Here is a 17,554-nt window from a genome sequence, read left to right as displayed (position 1 = left end):
TTTCTTGTATAATAAAATCGATTATTTCCGCGGTTCATTAATCGATTGCAGTGAATACTTAGTTATTAAAAACATCACAAAAATCAACTGTATTTTTCGATTATTGACTTTAATAAACGCATTGAAAATAAATTAATAGTTTTTAATTTAAAGAAACAGAACCAGTACTTTTTAGGAATCGTTTTTTTGAACACGAACCATGAAATTTGAATATTATCATTATATAATTGTTACAATAATATTTGTAATTAATAAAAACATGTTTTTTGTTAAATAACACCTATACAAAATATTTCTCTAAAAGTAGGTTTTACTAACTCTTAGAAAAAAATCGATAGATAAATCGCTATGGTTTAGTTATGTGACATCTCTAAATCTTTCAAACTCGAAACGTCATACGGATCATCTTAGGTGAAAAAGACTATTAGTCCAGTCAATAAAGCATTATAGATGGAAAACTGTAGAACACAATTTCTGACTTCAGGACTTTATTTAGACTAGTTAGGAGGTGAACATAGCAAAAGTCCCCGCCCTTAGCCCTTGAGCCGGCGGGGAGAGGGGGGTTTAAAGGTGCCACTTTTCGGTTTTTCGCTTAATCCTCGGAAACTATGCGTCCTAGTGACATGACTACTTTGAACCAAAAAAAGCATATTCAATTTGCTACAGATGAGATGGACAAGTTTTTCTATAAATTGTATAGTTTTCGCGGCATCTGCTCTAGAAGGTCTGTAATATTGGAAATTTTATTTTCGTCTTACATGTTCCCATCAGGAGAAAATCGACTAAATCAACATTGAGCAATCATTCTAGACATGCGGGAGCATGTTAAGCCTAGTTCCAGCGAGGGGACTACACCGTGCGTATATTTAGACGAATCACTTTGAGCCACTTTTGAATCCTCATCACTCAAAAACTACTGTGCATTAACACTTCAAATTTGGCTCATGTGTTGAGACTTGCAAGATATACATCAGTTTCAAATTTCATAAATATGCCTCAAACGGTTCTTTAGATATTGACGTCCAAAAATCTACATGTCTGACCTATAGACCAAATTCTAACCACTTCCAGATGACCTCGAAGGTTCAAATTTGGCATCCAGAAAGGTAGTTATGTAAATACAAAGGAACAAATAAAAAACCAGTAAATTTTAACATTTCACATGTGATAGATAGATAGTAGTGCTCTAAATATCGATTTTTGAACGTCAATACCTAAATAACCGTTTGAGGTATATTTATGAAATTTGAAGCTGATGTACATCTTGCAAGTCTCAATACATGAGCCAAATTTGAAGTGTTAATGCACAGTAGTTTTTGAATGATGAGGAGTCAAAAGTGGCTCTAATTGGTTCGTCTAAATATACGCACGGTGCAGTCCCCTCCATGGAACTAGGCTTAACATGCTCCCGCATGTCTATAGTGTTTGCTCAATGTTGATTTAGTCGATTTTCTCCTGAAAGGAACATGTAAGACAACAATAAAATTTCCAATTTTACAGACCTTCTAGAGCAGATGCCGCAAAAACTATACAAGATATAGAAAAACTTGACGGTCTCACCTGTAGCAAATTGAATAGGCTTTTTTTGGTTAATAGTAGTCATGTCACTAGAACGCATAGTTTCCGAGGATTAAGCGAAAAACCGAAAAGTGGTACCTTTAAACCCCCCTCTCCCCGCCGGCTCAAGGGCTAAGGGCGGGGACTTTTGCTATGTTCACCACCTAACTAGGCTAAATAAAGTCCCGAGGTCAGAAATTGTGTTCCACGGATTTCTCTCTACACCGTCGTTAAGGCATTCATTGACTGGACTATATAGAATCTAACTTTACTTCTACGAGGAAAGTAACTGCATTTAGTGAGGAAGGGTAATAATTGAAATAAAACGAGCAATTTAATATATAATAACTATTTATGTAAGTATATAAACATTACATCGATAAGAAAAAAATAATTCATTTACCTAACTCACAAAATGAAGGAAAATAATAATTAATAATAATATACCTTAAAAACAACATACAACCTCACGCTACACGTATTTTAATTTAATGATTAAATTAATAACCAATTTTAAATTATTATATTCTTTAAAAAAACATGCCGGTTGTCTGTCAACCGACATTTTGTCGAAATTCTATTTTTTTTTGTTTACACTAAGTTCACTTAACCCTAATCTTTTATTCAACGCTGCATTTAAATTTACAATTTTTGGGTCCGTTTAGTGTAAATTTCGCTAAAAATTGATATATTATTTATTTTTTTATTCATTTTTGACACAAAAAATTCTATCAAAAAATTAAATACACCACAATTACACATTCAAATTGATTTTATTTACAATTTGTATTATTTATCAATGAAATGGGCGTGTCCGAACATCAGTCGAGATTCAAAATCGGTATCGATCTTTGAGGTATCGTTTTTTTTTGGTATCACTAAAAGAACCCAAACTTGCGCAGAACTATGGACAGAGCAGACGCCCCAAAACTTAAAATCTACCTCTCCAAATCTATGAAATATTCTAATTTATACAGATTTCCATACACCCCAAGAAAAATATAATCCTATGCTACATCAATGAAGAGAGTGAAAAAAAAAAACTATTACAACACATCACTATCTCATGGTATAAAATTTCCATAAAAATTTCCACCCAAAATCTCGAAGCTTAGTGCTCAAAAATGTGTTCAGGCAAGAACAAAAAATTTAAAAATTTCCGGTATCGACGTTGAACACATTTTTGAGCTAATTGCCTAAGCGTCATATTACATCTAGATAATGCTGTTTATCGCGTGAGAAATATCGTAAAATCCATAATTTATATAACATGAATAAATGCTTGTTCTGGTGCGAGAGGAATTTTATTTGATACCAATTTTTTGAAAGTTTTTTTTTGTTCAAATATAAAATTCAATCGCGCATCAAAACTTTAATTAAATCAGAGACTTGACCATAAGCCGACATTGTTGTTTAGATCACTTTTTTTAAACTGCACCAAAAATTCTAATGTCATCAAATCGAACAAGAAAAAAACAAAAACCAAGTAAGTAATGGATTAATATTGTGATATTCAAAGTGATGCTTTTTACAATTTAAAATAAATCCGGTGACATGTTTTTAATAAAATTTCCCAAATATTGAAATGGATTAAGTTATTTCATATCTTATAAGTTGTATTACTTGGATTATTTACCACTTTTTTGCTTAGCTTTATCGCCTTCACTGTACAACATAAACTCGACACTATTTGCAATACTAAAAATGTTGCCTTAATTCCGTTAACTGCTCACGTCTAAGTATTATGTCAAATTAATAAAAGTCACTTCACATTGCATTTGTTTTATGGTCAGTTTCACCGTTTCTTGATCAAGTTTCAGACAGTTATCTGACAGATAACGCTATCTAAAAATAGAGGCTGCTGGTTATGGTGATTTTTTCTAACAAATATAAATATGTTAAACCAAATGTTGTAGTTTATCTGACAGATATCCTTACAGATTGCAGGCTAACAGGGACTTGATCAGCAAGCGGTGAAAGTGGTTCAGTGATTCAAACAACAACGCCGATACATCCAACACAGACGCACCGAAATATCCCAAGAAGATCTTAAGAATACAAAAAATACATAATCTAGGAACATTAAGAACTTAAAACAATATGTTAACGCTAAATAATTTATTTAACGAAAAGTTACGAGGAAGAAAGTTTTATTTGTTGATGTGATTATTACTATGAACGCAGTACAATGTAGTGCGTATACTTAAATTATACTTATTTGAACTGTAGCACGAACGCGTAGTTTATATTTTAAAACTCATTAAAATGTATTTTTAAAATTGTATAACTTCTACCAGAGGTAGGGTCAATGCCTAAGGATTTTCAAATTTAATTAAATATTTGTACAGTATTGTATAAATAATATTTTTCATTAAAATGAAAACCATTAGATTTTAACGTATAATTCATAAAAAGTATAATAATTAATAAGTAATATTGCATAATATAATCCATTAAAAACATTGATTATAATAAAGTTCAATTTCATTTATCTTGTTGTGCTTTTTTACTAAATATGACAGATCATTTTTTACAATCTGTTGATTTAAAGCGACAGATTTTTTTTAAAAGTTTTTTCACCGTCAGTGTAGTATACCATGCTACAGTCCACATAATCTTTATGTCTAGCTTTGAAACCACGTTTTAAAGACGTGCAGACGTCAAATAACCTCAGTGCTTATGTAATATCAATACATACATACTTTATTCGATTAAAAAAATCTAAATAACTAAATATTATAGATAATACATAGAATATCACTAATTAAGTTTCTCTTTTTATCTCAACTATGTGCAAAGGCTTTGTTTTGACTCTTGAGACAGAAGAAAAGAAATAAATACATGAATAAGCGAGAAAAATAATATTAATGTTAAGTAGATACCCGGGAATAACTCTGCAATGCGCTGGTATTTTTCATCAAGCTGTCAGCTGTCAAATGTCATGACTGTAGTGATGCTCACAGCTTCAGAAGACTGTCATTGGTGGCAATTATGTCACACCAGTCTAACTAAAAGAAACTTGAACATACAACAATTTGGAGCTGTCAAACTTTGCAGCCACACACCAGGGAGAAAGCGTTAAATTAAGGCGAAAGCAAATTTATACAGTTTGACTGCTCTAAATTGAACGAGTTAGACTGACAGAACACAATTGCCACTAATTTCGACAGTTTTTTAACGTAGATTTCAGTAGGCTAAGTATCACTTAGGTGCGTATTACAAAGACGCTCAAAACTCCAAATTTCAATCATAGATTGACCCTTCTGATTGAATTTCAATATTTAGACCAATAAAAGGTCTGAATCTATGTCTGAGATTGTATTTTGATAGCTGTTTTGTAATACTCAGGCAGCCTACATTTGATCTAAAACAGTCCGGCTGTAAAACTTTTGAATGTATTTGAACAACAGAATTAAACTGTCGAATCGACAGTCTTTAGTAAGGCTGTAAGTCCTTTAACAGTGCAGATCAGCTCTAAATTAAAGTAAGATGATAGTTTTTTATTTGATAGAAATTAAGAAATGCGATGGGACTCCATTTCTTGATATCAGACTTGATTTATCAGAACTAAATTGCACTGATTTGTTCAACAACACAACGTTTGACTGACGTTCAACTGCTTGATCATTTAAGATGTTTCATTACAGATTTAAACCTATTTTGTTTATTATTAATCTAAGCATGATTACACTAATGATACATATGATTTAAAGGAACTTCAATTTGATTGGCACATAATTTTGAAAATAAGCTTTTTAAACTGTCCAAAGAGTCACAAACACACCAGAGGAAGAATGCGCGAAAACTATAAGTGTCTCTAAACAATAAATAACGTGCGAAAAAAGTCAAAGAATTTCTATTACAAAAAAAAGTTTAAAATAAATCCTCTTCAGATCGTTGGAAAACATAACGCGAGGCGGCGCCAACCCGCCAAAAACAAATTTTGAGATCACCAAAATACTTTGCTAGACGAATTTCGATACCGAAAAAAATTGGTACCAATTTTTTCGGCAACAAAAATGATACCGAAAAAAATTGATATCATTTTCTTGGCGAGCTGGCGGCCGACCATCGCGCGATTCACTGCATGAAGTAGTCCGGATGGTCTGGGTCTTTCTCGAATCGTTTCGCCTCCTCTTGCATGCTCTCTTTGATTTTCAAGATGGCCGCCGACTCGGTCTGGTCGTTTTGATCTCCGCCTGGGCCGCCGAAACCTTTCGGACAGCGTTTTCAAGCGCATTTAAACTAAAACTTAAATGAAAATCGTCGAGTCGTGGTCCGATTCGGTACTAGTTAGTTTTAAGATTAATTTTAATAATATAACCCGTCCCTCCAAAGAATTTGAATTATTGATAATTAGACGTGATTTTATAAAAATACCTCGTGTATTCGCGTGTTTATGGCCCTTTTAATCGCGGTTTTGCTCAATTTAGTTTTGTTTAATCTCAAAAAATACGTTTTTACTACATAAAAAACATTTTATGCAGACACTGCCAAGAGGGGCGAGTCATATTACATAAATGGGGGTGCTATCTCACCGAATGCTAATCTAAACCACTACAGAAGCTTACAATTAAACTTAATCTCATTAAAAATATTTGCTCTAATGCGGGAATCGAACCCGCATGCATACATACAACTATAGCTTAGCTAACAATGAGCAATAGAAACTTGGTTTCTTTCAATTTGTTCTTTAATTTCAAAGTATTTTAACGTCTAACCTAAGAAACAACAAAACTGAATATTTTATAGGCAAGATTTGACAATAGTATTCTAAACTTACAATTAATTTAAGTACATTATTATGAAATGTAATAAAAATACTCTGACTTCTATTTTTATTTTATAAAAAATTTCAAGCCCGATTCGTTAAAAAAACGTTCAAAAAAATGTAATCGAAACATGAATGATACAGAAATTTAATGTTATGAAATCCATGGTGTGTTCCTAATAGGTTTTTCAATGAAAAAATTGTTAAAAAAATGTTTACTATAATTTATTTAGACCGATTTTTAACTGTATATTATCCAGGCTCGGCGAGCAAACGTTAACAATTTAACTCATATCGTTGTAACAAGTGTCGCCTACATATAAGATCTGGTTGTACCGTACTCACTTAAACTGTTGTAGTCACCCATTCCTGATCCGGAGTCTTCCCTGGGAGTCCCGGGGCCTCCGCCCCCCACGCCGCCCGGGGAAGACTTCATGCCGTCCACACCTCCTAATCCTGGGGGAAGTTTTAGAGCTGTTCAAGTTCTTGTATTAGTATTAAGCTTACTGTGAAGTTGAACTGAGCGCCATGTTGATTTATTGTGGTTTATGTTATAAGCACAGAACAACAGAACAATGTATTGTCAAAAAAAAAAACAATTTTTCTGAAAAGTGATGCGACATTTTTTTCAATAACATCATAATGGCGCTTAGTTCGAAATGATATTTTAGTATAAGTTAGTCGGATTACGCGTAGTAATAGGAAGGGGGCAATTTATAAATAACAAATTCATAATAACATAACAATTATTATAATTTATTTTTTTTATCAACACAAGGAAGCTCTTGGCCTGTATCTCACCTGATGGTAAGTGATTTATGGTATTTTACTTAAATATTAATTATATGGATGCATTTTTACGTCAATAAGTAGCTGGCAGTAGTTTTAAATTTTGAGGTTCTTTAAACTGAAACCTAAATAAGGTTTATAAAAAAATGTTATTTATAATCCGCCCCCTTGAAGATAATAAAATTAGTAAGCAATTGTAATATTTGACATGTGGATATAGTTTCGTTTCGCTTCATTCTCTAATAACTCGGTCAAAATGCATTTTTTAAAATGATAATGGGACATTTTGAGTACAACTATTTTTTTGTAAATAATAGCAATAACGTATTTTATTTTATTTGTATTTTAGATAATGTCTGTCATGTTTTGTCCCATTTTCACACACACAAAATGTCCCACTATTTATATCTATTTGATTGCATTGATCTCATACAATAAAATTTTTTGTTAATTTAATTTTTGGTGTTTATTTATCATAATCATAACGTTTTTAATATTGTTTTCTAAAAAAAAAAAATAATTCAGCATCAACTTTGAATAAAATTTATATGAGATCAATGTTGTATTTTTTTCGTTTGATAATAATTTTCCTGCTTTTTTTATACGTAGTAGGTATAAATATTGTGTATAAATAATATTTATTACTTGACATAAGCAAACACGCTTTCAAAACAGTTTTTTTAAGTAAAATTATTTGAAATAGACCAATGAAACAACAAAAATAGCATGTAGAACGCGTGATGTGCCTTATGTTAAGTAATGAAAAGATAAATACTAATTTGGTGGTGGCAGTGTGGGCATAAGTTCGTTTCAAACCGGAAAACATTAAACTGCTTTTAAAAATACACAGTTTAATACTTTCCTTGTTTTTTTAACAGTTTTCGTTTATATCTAAGTTTAATATCCTAAGAAAAAATTCAAAATTTCGGGCATTTTATTTCACAGGAAAACATTTCACGATAATTTGAGTTTTTTTTAGTAAACAAGCATAATTCTAAGCACTTTTTTTTAATTATGTGCAATTCAATGATTATAGAGATGAACTCGATTTTTTTTATACCGAAAAAATTGGTATCGTTTGACCAAAACAATGATTTATTTATGATACCATGATTAGTCGTGTACTATGTCAACAAATCGTAACACCAACTAATGTGTTGAGTAGTTACGTTTATAAAACAGCGGGGTTACTATTTGCGTATTCAAACTCAGTCGGTACTTTTTTTTTCAAAAGATTACTAGCAAATAATAATTTTATTCACTTAAGCTAAAGGATGATGGGCACTTTTCTATGGAATCTGGGCGTAAATCCAACAGAAATGTAACTACTATTATTTGTTAGGACTTAATATCAGAAATATATTTTCATATAAATAACTACCAAAAACTCCCGGGTTTGCTTGGAAATTGACATAATGTGTAATAGTAATAGGTTCTTTATTACGCAAACCAAAAATATTATTAATTAATATACTTATCTACTTACATTTTAAATACATTAAGTTATTTATCCATTATTATGTCCAACAGTTCAGGAGTGGGGCCAACAAATGGTTTATTTAAACCATGTTCCATTATAAGCGTAGGACCATATCTAGGTACCATTAAGAGAAATGAGAAATTTTATTGATTACCATCATTACTATCATTTGATTGTTAATTCAATTCCTTATTTTCAGCAATATAATCGATTATTGAAATCGAATAATCGATTATGATTTATTCGGTATACATACTTACTAAATCGATAGAATCTATAGTAAGAAACGATACAATACTCTCAATATGATCGATAAAAGCAATGTAATTGACCTAATACTATTTTTATTACCCTAATGTGATGTGAAATACTATGGAAACTTTGGATACGATACAATACTCTCAATATGATCGATAAAAGCAATGTAATTGACCTAATACTATTTTTATTACCCTAATGTGATGTGAAATACTATGGAAACTTTGCATATTCAACGACCTCTATCTCCGTAGCCCCGCGTATTTCAGGGTTGTTGTCATACTATGAAATGAAGTACTAGTATTAAGCTTTAATTTAGTATACTTTTTGTTTCTGTTGGACTAACGCCCAATATGCCCATCATCCTTTGCTTGTTTTCGGTATAAGATCAACAGTCAATCGGTAGCCGAAACCTTCTTCGATCACCGGTACCCAAAAAATTCGGTATCAACGTAAAACAAAAGCCGAAAAAATGCCCGAGTGAAATCCGTACCCAAAAAAATCGGTATCGACGTAAGAAAAAAAGCGGAAAAAATGCCCGAAACTTTGCCTGGCCGGAAAGCACCTTCACTGGCCGGCGGCTGAGGCAGATGCGGCGGCTGCGGGCCGTGCTCGCCGGCGAGCGGGAACTCGGCGCCGAGCGCGCCCGCGCCCACCGGCTTCATCAGCGTGTACATGTTGTCGCCGCCTGCCGCGAAGTGATACCGAGTTTTTGTAACTGGTATTTTTTTTTGCGTCACCTCACTACGCTCGCTAGTTTGGGGTGTGGACGCTAGATAGTGCTACGTTTATGATAGGGAGACCTGGTTTTTCTACAGTATACCGAGTTTTTGTAACTGGTATTTTTTTGCGTCACCTCACTACGTTCGCTAGTTTCAGGTGTGGATAGATAGTGCTACGTCTATGTATGATAGGGAGACCTGGTTTTTCTAGTCGCCACAAAGTGATGCCGAGCTTTTGTAACTGGTATTTTTTTGCGTCACCTCACTACGCTCGCTAGGTTGGGGTGTGGACGCTAGATAGTGCTACGTCTATGATAGGGAGACCTGGTTTTTCTACAGTATACCGAGTTTTTGTAACGTGTTTTTTTTGCGTCACCTCACTACGCTCGCTAGTTTGGGGTGTGGACGCTAGATAGTGCTACGTCGATGTATGATAGGGAGTTTTTCTAGTTTCTACAGTCGCCACGAAGTGATACCGAGTTTTTGTAACTGGTATTTTTTTTGCGTCACCTCACTACTGGAGCGAATACTCGCTAGTTTGGCTTGAAGGACGCTAGGTAGTGACTACATCTATGAGTGTCGAATGGTTGACCTGGTTTTTCTACGGTTTTTATTAATTTGCATTATTTTCTCACGACTCAAGACAGTCGACATGATGCTATATTTGGAACGTGTAAGTACCCTGAAAAGGGCCTAAATAAAAGAATCAGAATTTTAAGTTTTGTGCTGTGGCTGTAATTGTGCTAAAATTATGTTTAAAAAAACTACTACTTCAAAAAAATATGATACATGATTTTTCTTTTGAATTTCGCTCAGCGGTAAAGTCCGGCATTTTATGAAATTGTCTTAAATCAATATTGATTTAATTAACAGAAGTTTAAAACCAGGTCATTATCATGTTGAATACATTTTTCATTCGTAATCTAGCTAGGGGAAGCATACATGGAATTTTTGTAAGTCTATTATCATTTTAGTTTTCTAACCGGCTAAGCACTTTTTCAATCGAATGCTGTAATAGTTGTTAATAATAAAGGGTATTCGATGTACGTACATATTTTTATCTTTTAGAGGTTTACAGCAACATAATATAATGTACATTATTCAAGATAATAACAGTTTGAAAACTAAAATGATTTACTTCTACTCACTTCATAACAACAGGTGACAAAATGTAGATATTTTGGTTTGATTAAGAAGATTTTATTAGTTTGTTTTAACGTTTTTTTTTTTACTATTTGATTTAATACATTATCACCTGTTGAAACTTAGCGAATCAAACTTAACATCTAACACAGAATGGATACAAACATAAAGAACAAAAATTATACAACATAAAAGGAACATATAAAGCGTATACAGAAGTGACCCAAAGCGGACGAACCAAGGTTAAGCGAGAATGAAGCAAGCGAAACTAAAAAGTAAGAAATAATCTTTGAAGGTTTTTTTTAATAAACAATAAGTCACACCCCATAAATAGTTATGAAAAACAATATCATTGGTACCAATTCCAAAAACTGGTATCACCGATACCAATTTTTTAACAATTCCCTGAGGTGTGCGTAAAAAATGTAAAACGACGCCAAAGGAAGTGCCACAGTCAAATACCTGGTTTTTAGTGATGTAAAGATACAAGAACCTGTAAACTTCTGAATGTAAAGGTTAAATACTCGTTTAAGGTGTGCTGGGTTTAGTTCAAAGTGTTATTAACGGGACCAATAGCGACGGAGAGCGAAAACTGTACGGAATACATTGGGGGTACACAAAAATAACAATATTACATCCAATTTCCGCTGACAGACAGTTAACTTTGAAAGCGCGCTCGGATACCGATTATTTGTCATTAAAAAAGATACCTCAAAAAATCGGTATCCAAGCGTAACCCATCGCCACACCGCCACCCGAGTTACGAGCTACACTCACCAGAGTTCGAAGAGTCTTGCGGGCTCGGCATGATCGGTGTGGGCGGACCGGGGGGCCCGTTACTGCCGGGCGGGGCCCCGTAGGCGCCCGGGGAGCCCCCGCTGTAGTTGAGGGGCGCGGAGCCTCCGCCCCCGCCGGCGCCGCTGCCGCCGGCCCACGCGCCACGGGGTCCCATTCCCATCGGTGGCATACCTGTTTTTTTTGGTTGGTTTAGTGGGCGGTACTTGAAACTTCTTTATTTTTTAGTAAAGTTAAGTAACAAATAAAATATTTTTTGATAATATTGTTACTACTTTTAAGGCCTGATTTTTCAATAGCTGGATAACTTCTAACTGAAGAATATGTTTGGCATATTGACAGTTTTAGTATGGGAAATAAGTCAAAATGACAGTTCTATTCTTCAGTTAAAACTTAACCAACGATTGAAAAATCAGCCCTAAGTTAAGTAAGTTTAGTTTACAGATTTTTTTTCTTTTTGTACAGCTTGACCGCCAATAAAGACCCAACCAGTGAAGGCTTAAGTTTGTCCCAAGTAAAACTGACTACATTATTGGTAAATAGCATAAATGGTATAAAAATAATAAATGAACTGTGAATTGCTGGGTTTTTGTCTGGATATTTTGCCGCAGCGCTGTAAAAGTGTCGCTCACCTGATACTGCTGTGTACTCGTTTCTATACAAATAGGCAATTATCAACAATACTGTATGTGCACCTAGTTCGTTCGTTCGTTTCAGCCAAATGACGTCCGCAGCTGGACAAAGGGCTCCCCCATGGGTTTCCATAACAACAGGTCCCGCGCTGCCCGCATCCAGGCTCTTCCCGCGACATTCACCAGACCGTCGGTCCACCTAGTGGAAGGCCTGCCCACTGGTGCCCACGTTACGTCACCCGGCCCATGGTGGCCACTCGAGAACTTTTTTGTCCCAACGACCATCGTCTCTACGAGCTATGTGCCCCGTCCACAGACTGCCACTTTATTTTAGTAATTCTGCGAGCTATGTGCACCTAATGCTCGGCGGCATTTTGCCGCCTTGGGCCGCGGGGCGTCATGATAGTAGTAGCTACTGTAGTCTTGAACTAAAAGCGTGGTTTAGTTGCAACGGCGTTTTGCCGCCATAGCGACATTTTGCTCTTCTCACCTGGTTCCTGCGACGTAGGCGCTGGGGCTCATGGGCCCGATGCCGGGGCGCGACGGCGTCATGATACAAGTACCTACTCTAGTCTCTAACCAAGGCGTGGGATGTCATATGTTGAAAATAAGTTACTGTGAGCAAAGTAATTATTATTCTCCGGTAGTCTTTTAACACTTTAAAAGGTGGTACATGGTAACTGGCACCGGGTTTTGCGTTGCCACATCAATTATTTGCGCTGTAAGGCGGGGTTTTGCTGCAGTAGCAGCACGACGGGATCATCCTAGAAGGACCTAATCTACTTTCAAACCAGGAGCGTGGTTTTGATGAAGCGGCGTTTTGGCGCCATAGTGGCGGCGTCATGATAGAAGTACTCTAGTCTCTAGCCAAGGGCGTGGAATGTCATACGTCGAAGACAACTAACTAGGAGCAAAGTGATTGTCTTGTAGTTTTTTAAAGCGTTTGTTACTTGCTGCGTCAGTTATTAGCAGTAAAGCGGGGTTTTACCAATTAGGGGCGGCATTTTGCCGTTTCAAGGCGGCATTTTGCCGCTTCAAGGCGGCATTTTGCCGCTTCAAGGCGGCATTTTGCCGCTTCAGTTTAAGATCTCCTCTCACCTGGTCCCTGCGGCGGAGGGCCGCGTATGCCCGCGGCGTTATGATAGAAGTACCTAAACTTAAACCAAGAACGTGATTTTGCTGCAGCGGCGTTTTGCCGCCATAGCGGCATTTTGCCGCCCTACCGGCATTTTGCTCACCTGGTCCCTGCGGCGGAGGGCCGCGCATGCCCGCGGCGTAGGCCCCGGGGCTCATGGGCCCGATGCCGGGGCGCGGCGGCGTCATGCGCGGCCCGCCCAGCAGCCCCGCGGAGCCGGCGCCGCCGCCGCGCTCCATCGAGTTGCCCATCATGCCTTGACCTGGGTAAAAAAGATGATAAACATTCAAGTTAGCATGTTCAACAACCTAAAAAGTATTGTCACGATATTTGCTGTTTGAGGGCATGTTAACCAGCTTATTTTCGTATCCTGACACTTGCGCGAATGCACAAGTGCGAAAAGCCATTTGCGCGCACCAAAACTTGCACAAAAAGACAGTGCGAATGGACGCTTGCGCGAAAAGTCACTATTTAATATTATAACTAATACTGTGTCAATAAAATTATTTCTATTTCATACTAAAAAATAGATGATGTATTTCTGGGTTGTCAGGAAGAGATAGTTTCAAGCAATTGGTCCGCCATAATTGGCCCTCTTTCTGAATTGAGATTTTAAGCTTGAGCTTATCATGTTTTTAATTTTTTAACTAAACGAAAAAAGTCACAACATGGTCATTGTCTACAAATTAAATCAAACAAACAAACCTGGAGGTCCATTAAAATCGTTGCCCATTCCCATCCGCACGGCGCCCCTCGGGCCGCCGCCGGAGTACCACGGGCCTATGAACGGCTGGCCGGTGCCCATGAGCTGCGGCTGCGGCCCGTGCGGCGACGGCTGCGAGCCCGGATGCGGCGCCGGCGGCGACGGCCGCAGCGGCGAGTTCGGGAAGAAACCGGGCGGCATTCCGCCGCCGCCCATGCCTGGAATTAAATAAATAAATATCTTTCGACAATTTCACACAGCGCTATCTAGCCCCAAAGTAAGCAATTAATATGCTTGTGTTATGGGTGCTAGTTTAACGGATATACTTTTTAAATACATACATATTATACATAGTAAACCGGGACCTCTCGGCATAGTAGTCCGTTTTAGAACCACTACACCAAACGGCTGACAATTGCACGTGTTTTTTTACGATAGACTGGTTTATTACATACTTTATGAGTAGAATTTAAAAAATCTGAAATTACAAAATTAGACAGCGAACAAAACTAACAGATGCCCTCCAAAAAGCTTTGAAACTAAAATGGCAATGGGCTGGACACCTAGCAAGGTACAACAATAGAAGATGGACTATAGCATCAACAGAATAATAATAATATAATATAAGCCTTTATTACTGGATTACAAGGTATTTTTACAACATTAACATTTCATTTTACAATTTAGTTGCACTCATCTCCAGTTTGTCCTTGGACATAGGCCTCCTCCAATGATCTCCATGCTTCTCTGTTTCTAGCCATTTGTGGCCATAATGGCCCTGCTAATTCGCGGATATCGTCTTCCCATCTTTTCGCTTGTCTGCCTCTGCTTCTTTTTCCTTCACGGGGATACCATTCCGTTACGGCTCTTGTCCATTTCTCTTTCTTTTCCCTCATTAGGTGTCCCGTCCACTTCCATTTCAACTTTCTAATTGTTGCAACAACACTTCTGAATTTGGTTTTTGATTTTATTGTGTTTAGGTTTATCTTGTGTTTAAGTTTCACTCCTAATACACTTCTCTCCATACTATTTTGGCATACTTTTAACTTTTTAAGTTTTTGCTTAGTTAGTGACCAGGTTTGGCAAGCATATGTGAGGCAGGGTAGTATACAGGCATCAAATATTTTCCTTTTGTGGAACATCTTTAGGTTCCCGTTTTTCATTACCTCTGCTAGTGACCAGTATCTCTTCCATGTGTTTGTTATTCGTCTATCTATTTCTTTGCCCATGCATTCTTTGTTGGAAATTAGATGTCCATCAATCAACAGAATAGAAGGGACCAAAGGGGAAGAGGAATGTTGGGAGACCCAAGAAAAGGAAATAATGAGAGCAGCGGATGAAAATTGGCTCGACCTAGCCCATGACAGGAAGAAATGGAGCGGGATGGAGGATTTTTTTGCCAATACAGGGCACCACAAGAATGAACAAACAAATATTTCTAATTAACTTAATTTATTGGAGTCAAAATCTGTTTGTGGCAAAAGCTTTTTATTTTTATTTATTTATGAGAGAGATCCATCCACAAGGTGGACCAACAACCTCATAAGGGTAGCAGGAAGGCGCTGGAGGCAGGCCACTACCAACCTGTTGGATATCATTGGGGCCTTCCCCTATGTTCAACAGTGGGACATCAATGGCTGATATGATGATGAGATTGCAAATTTTCAAATATTTATGCCATATGGAAATGTTCTGAAGATGTTTTTAAGATTGGCCATGGTTTGTCATTTGCAATCTAACTCTTAATGCACACATAACAAGAACTTTAGAAATACTATTTCAGGTGAAATTAATCATTTGTTGTAAGCCAATAATCAAGGATTAACAAAAATTATTCCATCTAGTTTTAACATTCTGTGTAGGTATTCGATTGATATTGATATTGCCAAAATAAAGTTATTTTATTTCTTCTTTTTATATTGGTCAGTGATTAACAAAATACAATGTCAAAAAAATCTATTAGGTGTTCGGATCAGAACTTGTTTTCAGATATTATATATTAAGATAAGTTATGAAAATTACAAGACGTCATGCAACATAACTAATAAAAAAATAATTTACTAAACCTATTCCTTTCCTTTCCTTCACAAAACCTATCATAATTAAGTAATTGAGCTTAAAAATGTCAACTAAAAATAGAAAAAATAACCTATTCGTAAGTACCTAAATAAAACTAAACTGAATCAATTTAAACATCATAAATGTATCAACTGCTATGATCCTACAGCGACATGCTAGCTGTAAGGAATAGGGTTCAGTTGAATTGCTTTAGCAAGGTAACAAATTGTAATCATCATATTGAGAATGGATAACACAGAGTGCCCTTGCATATTCCTAAAAAACTACAATAATGATTTTCAGAGTGCCGCAGTTAGTACAAAAATACTAATTTACAGCTAGATTGGTGACCTAGATGTTTTAATTCCAATGTTTGAAGAGATAAGCAAGCCTGCTGGCTGAAATTCATCAATTACATTTCAAATTGAGGTAAAAACTAATAGCACACCATTTGCTTTAGATCTTCAGTTAATTCTTCACAGGAATACTGTTTACATACGCTTCTTTCAGGCCAAAACCGCGTTCCACTATTTACATAGCACGATACATACAGGCATGGCCTAGAAACGGTCGGTCGTAAAAACTCACAAATAACGCCGCGTAACTGGGTTGAATGGTACGTACCGTCGTTCGGAGGCGCAGGGCCTGCGTTGTGACCGATTCCGTTGACTCCATAGCCAGAATTGACAAAGCCGTAGTCGTGAAATGCTTTTGCTTCTGATGAGTGTTCGCACGTATCTCTACGCTCGGGAGCCGCACAGTACAGGTCCCAGAATACACACCACCACGAATGTAGGAACCCTGGCGGCTCCCCGAGCGTTATATTCTTCTCCCATCGGATTTCTGAGAGGAACGTCTGTGCGGCTTTGGTGGCGCCGACATGAAGCAGGTACTCATACACATACAGCGCCAACTTTTCACGAGCCTGAGCGTCCGAAGGCACCGTAGAGCCTTTGCCCTTGGCATACATATCGACTGGAAGCCGACTTTTATGATAAAATTGTTTATTATTTACATTAACGCTTTATATCAATAAATTCAACTTCACAAAATGTCATTGATCGATGGCGACATTTGGCGTCTGTGGCATAGAGAAATGAGTTTGTTCTCGTAAACATAGAACTGTCATAAATGTTACTCTATGGCTACCATAGACTAGTTAAGGCTCATATAGACGATTTATTATAATCATTGCATATCGTTAAAAATTAATTTCCACCTTTTAAACATTTTAATTAAGTTTTTCACTAATCATTTACGTTGCAAGATGTTCAAAGTTTTGAGAATAAGGCACAAATCAATTAACAAAAATAAAATTTCTCCTCAACTCTTCACATGACATTTTAATTAATTTATTTTATATTTATTTATTTATTTATTTATTTTCAAATATTATTAAAATTAAAGCATAAAAATGGTTCTGAACCACTGAATTAAAAATATTTAATAATATTAATCAAATAATTTTGGAAAATATACTTTTCATAAAGTATATTCGTAAAATAGAACAT

General features: G+C 36.2%; 1 protein-coding gene and 1 non-coding gene across 4 annotated transcripts; both read right to left on the bottom strand.

The window, feature by feature from the left end:
- Positions 1–2,055: 2,055 nt before the first annotated feature.
- Ssdp (Sequence-specific single-stranded DNA-binding protein) lies at positions 2,056–17,145 on the bottom strand. Of its 3 annotated transcripts, XM_028308800.1 has the most exons (7): positions 16,668–17,145; positions 13,988–14,203; positions 13,386–13,544; positions 11,498–11,689; positions 9,421–9,543; positions 6,674–6,784; positions 2,056–5,771 (listed from the first exon to the last, which is right to left on the bottom strand). In XM_028308800.1, the coding sequence occupies exons 1-7, from the start codon at positions 17,011–17,013 to the stop codon at positions 5,638–5,640; spliced, it is 1,281 nt and encodes a 426-aa protein (XP_028164601.1). In that variant the 5' UTR covers positions 17,014–17,145; the 3' UTR covers positions 2,056–5,637. The 3 variants fall into 3 exon arrangements, with proteins under 3 accessions (XP_028164601.1, XP_028164602.1, XP_028164603.1); XM_028308801.1 differs by lacking the exon at positions 9,421–9,543 and having other exon boundaries at positions 6,674–6,802; XM_028308802.1 differs by lacking the exon at positions 9,421–9,543.
- Positions 16,184–16,314, bottom strand: LOC114355791 (small nucleolar RNA psi18S-841/snoR66). Its single transcript, XR_003656139.1, has one exon. It is a non-coding gene; the product is annotated as a small nucleolar RNA psi18S-841/snoR66 (small nucleolar RNA).
- Positions 17,146–17,554: the final 409 nt, after the last annotated feature.

Source organism: Ostrinia furnacalis, unplaced genomic scaffold (genome assembly GCF_004193835.3).
Source record: "Ostrinia furnacalis isolate ACB-3 unplaced genomic scaffold, ASM419383v2 OfSCF2506, whole genome shotgun sequence".
Lineage (NCBI taxonomy): Eukaryota > Metazoa > Arthropoda > Insecta > Lepidoptera > Crambidae > Ostrinia > Ostrinia furnacalis.
Note: the sequence above shows the minus strand (reverse complement) of the source record. Positions and strands in the feature narration are given on the sequence as shown.

What these genes read in the sequence shown, in the direction of transcription:
- Ssdp (XM_028308800.1), bottom strand. Translation starts at nt 17,013, where the DNA reads ATGTATGCCAAGGGCAAAGGCTCTACGGTGCCTTCGGACGCTCAGGCT. An exon ending in CGATTTTAATGGACCTCCAG is followed by an intron (nt 13,545 to 13,987) that starts GTTTGTTTGTTT and finishes TTTTTTACCCAG; the next exon opens with GTCAAGGCATGATGGGCAAC. An exon ending in GGGTGACTACAACAGTTTAA is followed by an intron (nt 5,772 to 6,673) that starts GTGAGTACGGTA and finishes GCTGTCCGAAAG; the next exon opens with GTTTCGGCGGCCCAGGCGGA.